Raw genomic sequence first — 12,242 nt, forward strand, 5'->3', positions numbered from 1 at the left:
CTCTGTGGCTCTGCTGGGTGGTGTAGGGGAGGAAGTGGGGGACCTGATGGTAGATATGGGTCTCTCAGGCCCTTTTCCTTCCCTATTGCAATACTAGCCTTGGAACAACAACAGGAAGAAGCACAACTGCTCCTTTACCTAGCTTGAATAACATCAGGGGCACTTGTGGGGATGAGCACTGGGTGTTATATGGAAACCAACTTGACAATAAACTATTTGTAAAAAAAAAATCTATAATAAAACGGTAGATTATAACAAAAAAACCCATCAGTGCTCTTCTATTTTTACCTTTTCTCTCTTTTTTCCCTTTTTATTTTTTTGAAGTATCAGACCTCTTAGGAAAGGCATTTATGTTTGATTTAATTTTTACAACCTGAGGAGCAATAAAATTTCATTTCTAACTTTGTTTTCAACTTTCCTTACAAGATACTTTCTTTTTGTGTGTTTAGAAGAGGACAAAATATTGGTATTCTGGATTCTCAGAAAATAGAATAGGAAAACTCCTACCCTTTTGATTCTCCAATCCTGAAATTTCCTTGAAAGCAAAGTGAACCTAGAATGTTAGGTTTATTCCTTCATGTTTCAACCTGATTTTTTTACACACATGTCTTCCTTTCCCCCTCCCCTTCAGAACGGTTCCTGCCTTCTCTACCATGCCTGTCGGTTAGCAGCTCACTGTTAGTGACAGCACAAGCCAGTGCTCAGATGCAACGTCCTGCTCAAACTGTGCCCATTGTTGTCGAAAGTGGAGTGAAACTCAGGAGCTGAAAAACAGAGTCACAGTGAGAGAATGGGGAATTCTCTCCTGAGAGAACTCAGGTGAGTCTGGCTCTAGGCAGGGCTGTTTCTTGGAAGAAGAGGGAAAAGGAGACTGGGTGTATGCATTTGAAATGATGAGAGTTTGCTTTAAGAGGTGTGTACCTGAGAACAACATTCTTTAAGAATGCACAGTGACCCCTTTCTGCCTCAGTTTACTCACTCCTTCTTTTGCCTTACTTTGGAACCATGGTAGGTTGCCAGATTTAGAAAATAAAAATACAGGATGCCAAGTCAAGTTGGCAAAAAATAGAAACTTTTGTTTGTGTAAATACATCTTATCCAATATTTAGAACATTATTGCATGGGTCATACTTATACTAAACAAATTATCTGTTGTTTATCTGAAATTCAAATTTGACCGTGCATTCTGCATTTTATCCAGGAACCCTGGTTTGTAGTCACTTGAATCTTTCTGCACCTTTCTAACCTCATTTGGGTGTGAGATTTATCCTCCAATTCATCAACTTCTTGGGGTCTATCTGTATGAGAATAAGCAGTCAGGTTCTTGAAAATTATGGATGCAAAATAATGTACTCAAATGCTTTTGATTTAAGTAGTGCCTTTTCTTGGTGATTTTATTCTTCCTTATCTTTGAATACCTTTGAAGTTGTAGAATAGATATGGATAATCGGCATTATCCTGCTTAATCTTAGAGGATTGTCTTTAGCACCCCACCCTCCTATCAACTTACCCTAACTTCTTCCACAAAATCTTATTATATTATGTTATATAACAAGACTAGATCTTTAAAATTAAGATATAATTTACATGTAACATTGTATACATTTACAGTGTACATGTTGTTAATTTAATACATTTGTATATTGCAGTGTGATTACTGCCATAGTGTTAGCAAACACCTCTATCACATCACATAAATTATCATTTCTTTTTTCATGATTGGAACAGTTAAAATCTAGCCCCTTAGCGAATTTGAAATTTACAATATAATATTGTTGATTATAATCACTACATTTTGCATTGCATCTCCAGGACATATTTATCTACTCACTGCGAGTTTGTGTCCTTAAATAATATCTCCCTAATTCCCCTACCTCCAGTCCTGGTAACCACCATTCTACTCTCTGTTTCTATGTGTTCAGCTTTTTAAAATTGCACATATAAGGGATATTTGTCTTTTTCTGTCTGACTTATTTCACTTAGCATAATGCCCTCAAGGTCATGTCATATATACAATATATAACATATAACATATATATATAATAAATATATATTATCTATCCATCTATCCATCCATCATCTGCTACATCTTCTCTATATATTTGTCTATTGCTGGGCACTTAGGTTGTTTCCACATCTTGGCTATTGTAAGTGTAGTGTAATTTTGCAATAAACACTGTAGTGCAGATATCTCTTTGATACCCTGCTTTCTTTTTTTTTAAATGTCTTTTAAATTTATTTTTGAGACAGAGAGATAGAGCACAAGCTGGGGAGAGGCAGAGGGAGACGGAGACACAGAATCTGAAACAGGCTTCAGGCTTTAAGCTGTCAGCACAGAGCCTGATGTGGGGCTCGAATCCACAGACCATGAGATCATGACCTGAGCCGAAGTCAGACGCTTAACTGACTGAGCCACCCAGGAGCCCCTTTGATACCCTATTTTCATTTCCTTTGGTTGTATATACAGAAGTAAGATTGTTGAATCATGTGGTAGTTCTATTTTTAATTCAAAAATTGTTTTCCATAGTGGCTAGATTAATTTACATTTTACCAACAGTGTAAAAGGGTTTCCTTTTCTCTACATCCTTGCCAAAACTTGATATCTCTTATTCTTTGTTCTTTTTTTTTAAAATATTTTTTTAACGTTTTATTTATTTTTGAGGGAGAGATATAGATAGCATGAGCAGGGGAGGCTCAGAAAGAGAGGGAGATACAGAATCAGAAGACAGGCTCCAGGTTCTGAGATGTCAGCACACAGCCTGACTCGGGGCTCGAACCCATGAACTGTGAGATCATGACCTGAGCTGAAGTTGGACGCTTAGCCGACTGAGCCACCCAGGTGCCTTTTGATATATCTTTTTCTTGATGGTAGCTATTGTAAGAGGTGTGAGATGATAATCTCATGGTTTTGATTTGCATTCCCCCACTAATTAGTAAGGTTGAACATCTTTTCTTATACCTGTTGGCCATCTGTATGTCTTCTTTGGAAAAATGTCTATTCAGATCCTCTGTCCATTATTTTTAAAGTTTATTTATTTTGAGAGAGATTGGTTTTGAGAGAGTGGTTTTGATATGCATTCCCCTAGTGATTAGTAATGTTGAGCACCATTTAATGTAACTTTTAACCACTGGGTTGTGTTCTTTAACACAATTAGATTGATCTGCCCATGGCAAAGCACTAATTACATTACTCCTGTGTTTCAATGAGTACATCCATTTTCCACTACCTAACATGTAAATTGTAGACCACTTATTTTGGAACTTAAGGCCTTATATATATTCTGTTTTAATAAGTCTCCCCTTCTTGTTCTCTTCTTACTTTGGGCATTGCCTCTACCACTTGGCTTAGCAGCCAAACTCTAATCAACTTCTTTCTACTTACTAGGGAATCTCTCAAGGGTAATTGTTGCTTTGTCCCTATGTCTCCCAAAACTTAGCACAAAGCAAGGATTTAAAGAACATATAATTAATTTTGTTAAGTACACTTTTCTGCCCTTTCTACCATAAATATTTTTTATGGACCTTATATCCTTAACAATCTGACCACTGGTTAATCTTTTGATTTTAAGCTTGTGTGCACTGGCTATCAGAACTCATACTCAAAAGTACATTTTCAACCTTCTTGCCTTGTCAAAATATTCGTTCTGCAATGCCTTAGCCAAATGTTACATCTTTCTGATCTCTGCCAGAAATTATCCTTTCACATTTTTGTGACTTATAAATGGTTTATATGCATTTGTGATACTAAACAAATTCTGTCTAGTGTCATGATTACACATATACAAGTCTTTTAGATTGTGGATCCTTTGATTACAATGACAGTGCCTTTAAAACCTGAAAAATCCCTGAAACTTGTACTTATGCTCTATGGAAAGGAGACTTTCTATAATTTTTTTTTCTGGCTGTTGTGAAAAAGCATGTATAATTCTTATTTCAGAGAAGCAGAGGACAAAATTATCTGCTTCAGAATACTGAGATTTAAAGGAGCATTCCATTTTTATCACCCTTTCTAGATTTATTTTTTAATTTTCTTTTTTAATATTTATTTATTTTGAAAGAGAGAAGGAGGGTAGAGAAAAAGAGCAGGGGAGAGGCAGAGAGAGAGGGAAAGAGTATTCTAAACAGACTAGATGCTGTCAGAGCAGAGCCCAGTGTGGGGCTCAATTTCACAAATCATGAGATCAAGACCTGAACTGAAATAAAAAGTTGGGCACTTAACTAGCTGAGCCACCCAGGCACCCTGATAATAACACCTTCTAAAACATGGGCATTTATTCCACACCAGGTGTCTGGTCACAATGCAAAAAAAATTGAAACTAAAGGGAAAATAATTCTAAACAACTTCTAAACTTGGTAAAGAAAACACACATGCAAATACTTGGCTCTTAAAGAGTTTGTGACTGCTTTGATAAAATAGTCAGCAGTCAGTAATTACTTCCAGGAGTGAGAGCACGAATGTTCATTGAATGAAGTTCCTTGTGAACCACATAATTCCTGCGAGTGTGGTTCCTTGAGACAAAATACACTATATAGCTCAAGAACCTGAAAAAATGTAGTTAAATAACAGCTATCACTGTTATCACTGATTAATCACTTACCATGTTCTTGTTAGTTTACATGCATTGTTTCATTTTATCTTCACAACTAAATCTAGGATCTGGCAATATTCCTACCCCTACTTTGGACATGAGGATAAGGAATTAAAGAAACCAAGGAATGTATCCAGTACTACAGGAAAAGCAGGAAGGGATTTCCCTAGTGAAATTTTATTGGAAACTATCTATTCCCCTTTTATTTAATTGTATGACCCCCAAGCAATGCTGCTAATTTCTTTCCAAAGTTCACCAATAATTTACTCAAGTAATACAAGAACACTAATTCAAAGGGATATATGCATCCCTATGTTTATAGCAACATTATTTACAATAGCTAAGATATAGAGGTAATCTCAGTGTCCATAGATTGATGAATGGATAAAGGTGTGTTATGTATACACAACGGAATATTATTCATCCATAAAAAAGAATGAAATCTTGCCATTTGCAATGACATGGATGGAGCTAGAGAGTATTATGCTAAGTAAAATAAGTCAGAGGAACACAAATACTCTGTTTTCATTTATATGTGTAATTTAAGAAACAAAACAAATGAGCCAACGGGAAAAAATAAGAGAGGGAAAAAGCAAGAAACAGACTCTTAATTATAGAGGAAAAAACCTAATGTTACCAGAGGGGAGGTGTGTGGGAGAGATGGGTTAGATAGTTCATGGGGATTAAGGAGTGCACTTGTTTTAATGAGCACCAGGTGATATATGGAAGCATTGAATTAGTATATTGTAAATTTGAAATTAATATAATACTGTATGTTACATAACTGAAATTAAAATAAAAACTTAAAAATGCAAATGCTATTTGTATATTCCAATTAAATGATAGCTGTCTAAAGTTCCTTTGAACCTCTAGGATTTTTTTTCTGCTCTTGTTTATCCCTCTTAGAATTTATCTGTTGAAGAAATTATCTGGATTTTATTGGTTACATTTGTATGTTGTTTCAAATATGCCTCTTACAAGCTATAATTATAAATTGATGTTTATATCTAGATACTTGATCAAATCCAAAGTTGATATCGGCAGAGAGGGATACTCCATAGGCGGTTTGTAAACTTTCCTCAGGAGGCACATAGTTTTCCCCAACTTTACTAAGATATAATTGACAAAGAAAATTGTTTTGTAATGTAAAAAAATTACTCTGGCTAAATAAAAAAAAAATCACCAGTGAGGAGTGCTCTAGACAGAAATTACCCTTATTTTGCTTACTAGAATAAAATATCTCCCATTACCAATTAATAAGTATATCCAACCGTGCAACCCACATTCATTTGCCTGTTTGTTTATTTCAAGATCACAACCACATCATACAGTAATTATAATGAGATAATCCTGTGAAATTCTTAAAGCCTTTTTAAAAAATGTTTATTTATTTTTGAGAGACAGAGAGAAAGAGAGAGCATGAACCAGGGAAGGGCAGACAGAGAGAGAGACAGACAATCCCAAGTAAGCTCTGTGCTGTCAAGGCAGAGCCTGGCTAGGGGCTTAAACTCATGAGTAATGAGATCATGACCTGGGCCAAAATCAAGAGTTGGAAGTTCAACCAACTGGGCCACGCAGGCGCCACTTACACTTTGTTTTCCTGAAATATCAATTTTAAATCATCATTTTACTATGTAAGAGTCCACACTTTTGTTTTTATCTCTGTAGCACTTATTCTGATTTTATCTATCTAATCTATCTATCATCTATCTATCTATCTATTATCTATCTATATCTATTTATTTATTTAGAGTGAGCAAGCGAGCAGAGGAGGGGCAGAGAGAAAGAGGGAGAGAGGGAAAATCCCAAGCAGGTTCCACATTGTCAGCACAGAATGTGGGGCTCAAACTCACAACCCTAGGATCATGACCTGAGCTGAAATCAAGAGTCAGATGCTTAACTGACTGAGTTACCAAGGCATCTCTCTGAAATTTGTTTGATGTTTGTTTCATTCCCTTTTCTTTTACTTAATTGATTCTGCCATATTTTTGCTCATCCTGCCAATATTATTCTTTTCTAATATTTGGTTTTCTACCACATTTATTTCTTTCCATAACTTTGCTTATTTCTTTTTCTTTTTTCAAGTTTTTGAGATATCTGGTTACTTTGCTGTTTCCAATCATTTGTTTTCTTATGAGTGTATTTTAACAGCTCATTTTTTTTCACATTTCCCTTTATCTGTATCCTGAAAATTGTCTTCTATAGCCTTCCCTATAATTTTAAGAGTGTTTTAGGGGGCCGCCTGGGTGGCTTAGTCGGTTAAGCGTCCGACTTTCGCTTGGGTCATGATCTTGCGGTTTGTGGGTTCGAGCCCCGCGTCGGGCTCTGTGTTGACTGCCAGCTCAGAGCCTGGAGCCTATTTCAGAGTCTGTGTCTCCCTCTCTCTCTGACCCTCCCCTGCTCACGCTGTCTCTCTCTCTCCTAGAAATAAATAAAAATGTAAAAAAAAAAAAAAAAGAGTGTTTTAGGAAATTTTCTATGTGTTTCCTTCTTTAATATAAGGATTAGTTACTATATTATGGTGTCTGACATATGTACATTTTAAGATAGTTCATTGTTGATTTTTGATTGACTTGATAAACAAATAGAGCAAAAATAGTTGCTTTTTTTGTATTTAGATTTCTTTTATGGAGTTATGATGTCTTAAACTTATGCCAAACATTTGGGAAGTTAAAAAAAGAATTTTCAAAAAACACAAAAAGTATGGAAAAATCACCTATGATGTCAACACTTTGACCAAGATACATTTTAAGATTCATTTAATACCTATTGCTTGAATGATTAGTTTTCATGATTGTTTAATTCAACCAACAAATGTTTTTAAATCACCTATTGTTCTGACATGATCTAAATTTTGCTTTATTAAAGAAATATTTAGTGTACAGCAGAATTTAGTACTCATTTACATTCAGCAGTAATGACATGGAATTTCAGTTAGGTTCTTACTAATGTTAAGGATTTTATGTTCTTTTTTTTAACTTTAAAGTACAAGCATCTCTTAGAAGCGTAAGTCAGTGAATCATTAACAATCTCAAGAATTATTTTATCAGATTATTCAGTGGCCAGTATAGAAAAATGGAATCTTGAGGAAACCAGGCTCTAGGGAAGCAGAAGAGGACACATAGGGCACTGAAATTAAATTTTGCCTGATTTGCAATCTATGCTATTAGGTAATTATTACATTCACATTTAGCCATTTGTGGCTAAATTTACCCATAAATCTCTATGTCAAAACTCATCTCTACAAAGGGGCCTTCTTCCACAAATCTGACTTACTTTGTATTTAACAAATTCTATTCTTTGCTTACTGGCCAAATAAGTCCACATCTGATGATGTTATTAAGCTTTTAAACATGAACACTGAGGAAATGTCTTCTCCAAATATTGTTGGCAAGCAAGAGTGAGGCACATAGTCTGGGATATTTTACATACAATCTTCTACATAGAAGCAGGAGAACAGACACATGTTTGAGATGTGATAATATTAGAAAAAGGCCATTCAAAAAAATACCATTTGGACAACTGGTGTAGTAGAAAATTTGATTAACTGAAACACAGACATGGGTCTGTATCTCACTATTGTATAAGCAAGAAAGTCACTGATTCCTATAAACCCAATTCCATCACTCAGTGCTTGTTTGGTTCTTGTAAAGAAGATGGTAATTAGTGGGAAAACATCAAGAGTAATATGCACAACCAACGTCTTTGAATGTAGGTGAGGATCATAATGTTCTGTATGTATATGGATGGGCAAACAGCAAGGTTTGGAGAATCTTGCTCTGGATCAGATAGCCAAGGTTGATAGTGCTAGTATTCCAAAGGAATGGACACCCCTGAGCTTCTGGTCTCCTCTGGACATCCTGGAGAAGACACACCTTCCTGTGGTTAGGGTCTTTCTCTATTTAGGACCCTCCCACCTCCTCGGGAGAGATCAGACTGTAGCCATTTCATCCCATTGTAAGCCTGGGCCCTGTGATTAATTTCTGAATTACATTCTATATATGTGACTTCCTGCTCTTTCTAAAGGACAAAGAAGTTTGTAAAAAGGAAAAGGCAGGCTTTGTTTTAATGGTAAGGAAAGCAAGAAAAGGGGGTGAAAACATTTCAAAGGGAGATAAGAATCTCTTCTTTTCTATGTGTTTCCATCTAGTTGCCTGAGAAACAATCAAAAGAAGCTCAAGAATGTAAACCAACATGTGGAAAGAAAATGGTAAGAACTCAGCATATCAGAGCTTTACCCCTGTAAACAGAGATTTACCTCTGTCTCACAAGAGACTGAGAATCTCTGTCTCACAAGAGCTAACATCTTACTTGAGACTTCTTACAGCTGGGTAGAATGATAGACTTCTTTGGTGATTGCCTCTAAGAAGTGGCTGACTCGAAGAAGCTTATTTGGAGACTCTAAAAATAATAGGTTATTGTTGCACATGTTTCATTTCTTCGTGGTTATACAAAGCACATATACAAACATAAAACTGAAATAAAGAATGCTTATTTTTGGTTGACTATTTACAATGGCCACACTTCCAACTTATTCCTCGCACTTAGAATAGTTTTTGGGAAATATAAGTCTCATCATGTGTTCTCCTTGAGACCCTTCAATTATTCTCCACTGTATCCAGAATAAAACCCAAACTCCTCACCAGGGACTACAGTTCTATAAGGATTGACCCCTGCATACCTCTGTACTCTCATTCCGCACTCCCTGTCCTCACCCGGAATTCTGCTGTCACTTCATATTCTTTAAGCCACCAAGTTCAGCCTGAACTCAGTGCCCTACTGTGCACTACTACTGCTCCTTTAGCACTCATAGTTTTTATTTTCTGTTCTTGTGTCTGAAAGTATCTCTTCATGGAAATTTTGACTCTCTCACTGTTCTCCAAAAAATGTCCTTAAGTACATGATGTGAAAACATTGTGTCCACACCCAGTGGATTTCCTGCACTGCATTATGCCTTTCTATGAACCGGTAACCTTGTATTTGTTAGTTTAGCTTTTTATACTCAATGTGCTCTTTTAGACTCTGGCCACTGCTTGACTTGCCATTGTGTTTCTGTTGCCCAGCCTTTACAAGATACTCTAAGGAAAAAAGGAAAAAAAAAGACTGGAAAAACAACACCTATCAGGACACTGATATCTTGCCCCAGCTTAAGTACACAGAAACACCCTCCTTTGTTTGCTGACCATGGGATTTTCATATCTTTGCATTCAACCTCTTGCCTAATCATTGCATCTCATGAACTGGGTTTTTATCTCTGAGACAGATCCTTTATCTGTAAGTGAAAGAGTGAGAGATTGAGGGGAAGGCCATGTTTGTTGGTGATATGAAATGTTTGCAGGAATTAGCCATTCTGCAAGTATTTCATCTCTACTTTCTCTTCACAGAGAAAAAGGTAGACACAGTGGGGTGGCTATGCCGCCATTGTAATGAACCCCCCCGTTACAGTGTGTGGCTGAAGAGGTGATGTTATCGAACCAAGATCCTTTTCTCAGGCTGCCACAAATACATTATGTTCAACGCAAAGTCATTTAAACTCAGCTTTTGCTTTATCACGTCTGAAATGAGATCTGTGCTACTGTTCTTTAATTTTTCCTTTTAAAGGAATTGAAGTGTTGACATTTTCAAATACATGCAAGTCTTTATTTTAAAAAGACAATAATTAAATGAGAAAAAATAAATGTTCTAGGGTGTCCCCAACCAATTTTTAGTTTTATTTTAATTCCAGTTAATTAACATAGAGTGTTATATTAGTTTCAAGCATACAATATATTGATTCAATATTCTATAGATTACTCAGTGTTAATCATGATAAGTCGGCATTTATTCCCCTACATCTATATCAGCCACCCCCCTCCCCAAATCACCTCCCCACTGGTAACCATCAGTTTGCTGTCTAGTTAATAGTCTACTTCTTGGTTTGCCTTTCTCTCTCTCTCTGTCTCTCTCTCTGTCTCTACCCTTTGCTCATTTGTTTTGTTTCTTAAATTCCACATATGAGTGAGATCATGTGGTATTTGTCTTTCTCTGATCAACTTATTTCACTTAGCATAATAATCTCTAGCTCCATCCATGTCATTGAAGATGGAGTGATTTCATTCTTTTTTATGCCTGAGTAATATTCCATGGATATTTGGGCTTCCATATCTTGGATATTGTAGATAATGCTGCTATAAACACCAGGATGCATTCGTTTATATGCATTTGAATTTGTGTTTTTGTATCCTGTGGGTAAATACTTAGAATTGTGATTGCTAGATCACCAGGGTAGTTTTATGTTTAACTTTTTGAGGAACCTCCGAACCGTTTTCCAGAGTAGCTGCAAATTTTTTGAATGGGACACAAAATTTTAACCAGTCATCTTGGTGAGGAAGATTTCAACTATTTTGACTACCCAAGTCAATTACAATCATATATATAAGACTTACGAGGGCTAGAATTAAATTCAGTTTCATTTTTGGCCAGTTTGACAAGATGATGTTCTTTGAATAAGGTTCTATTCTGTATATCTCCCTGAGTCAGTTTTGGTTATCTTATTTTCACTAGAATATTATCATTTAATTCAGTATTTTAAACATATGCTTAAAGATAGTATGAGCTGTTTTAAGTCATTTGGCTTTTTAAAATATAGGTTTATAGAGGAATAGTACAGTAAAATTCACACTTTTTAGGTAAATTGTTTGATAAGTTTAGAAAAACATAGTCATGTCATGTCATCCATATCTCAAGATATGGAATATTTTTTAATCACTCTTCCTTTCACTGGCAACTCCTGGCAACCGTTGATCTGATCTCTGTTTTTTTTTTCCCCTGAACGTCACAGTGTCATTGTTTTTATCATTATGAGGTTCTTATTTTTGCTTTCCTTATTTTTTTCACTGTTGCTCTTCTAATTGCTTTGAAATAAAAACCTAATCCAAGATCAAAGTGCTGGGGAGTTAGTCTCTTCTGAGGCTTCTCACTTTGGGTTATGTCCCTGTATTCTCCCTGTGTCTTCATACCATATTTGCTCTATGCCTGTCTGTATTCACATCACCTCTTCTTATAAGAACAACACTCAAATGAGATTAATTATGGCCAGACCCTCAACCACAGAGCTGGCTGAACAGGTTAGGTTCATCATTCAACAACTTCTTTATAACATGACTTTGCATTTTATAATATTGAAATGTGGTTTTACAATCATCTTCTGATTTGTTCTTTTCCCTAAAGAACTCATAGGTTTTATATCCCCTCAGTACTAAGATATTTGACAATACCCATTTTCATTTCTTGGAGAGTCATAGAATTCCTGTCACCCTATGTTCCTCACCATTTTGTGGGTTTGGCTTCAGGTGGAAGTTTGGACTACCTTAAGCTCACCTCCCTGATGAATTATTTTCACAATGTTTCCCTCATAGATGTTTTAGAATTTTATCATTATTCTTAAGGTTCAGAAGCGATCGCATATCTCAATGTTCCATATGATTTGTGTTTTTTTCCCCATAAAATCAATTTTCAGATTGAAGTCTTTATTTCAGGTATATTAGTATATCTTTGAATGCTTTTGTTTCATTTATGTGCTTCTCATCTCTAAGATTAACAGTTCTGTATGTTTGACATCATCTCTTTATGTTTTATTTTTCTTTCTCTAACCACACTACATTCTCCTTTTCT

The 12,242-nt window shown here is 35.8% G+C and overlaps 1 protein-coding gene across 1 annotated transcript in view; it reads left to right on the top strand.

Moving 5' to 3' along the window:
* Nucleotides 1-740: 740 nt before the first annotated feature.
* Nucleotides 741-12,242, top strand: part of GCSAML (germinal center associated signaling and motility like) — a 39,296-nt gene continuing 27,794 nt past the window's right edge. Inside the window, exons 1-2 of the mRNA XM_077776141.1 lie at nt 741-819; nt 8,740-8,799. Coding sequence (XP_077632267.1) covers nt 791-819; nt 8,740-8,799 — 89 coding nt within the window. The 5' untranslated portion in view covers nt 741-790. The remainder of the gene's footprint in view (nt 820-8,739; nt 8,800-12,242) is intronic.

Source organism: Crocuta crocuta, unplaced genomic scaffold, assembly GCF_008692635.1.
Source record: "Crocuta crocuta isolate KB4526 unplaced genomic scaffold, BGI_CrCroc_1.0 scaffold441, whole genome shotgun sequence".
Classification (NCBI taxonomy): Eukaryota; Metazoa; Chordata; class Mammalia; order Carnivora; family Hyaenidae; genus Crocuta; species Crocuta crocuta.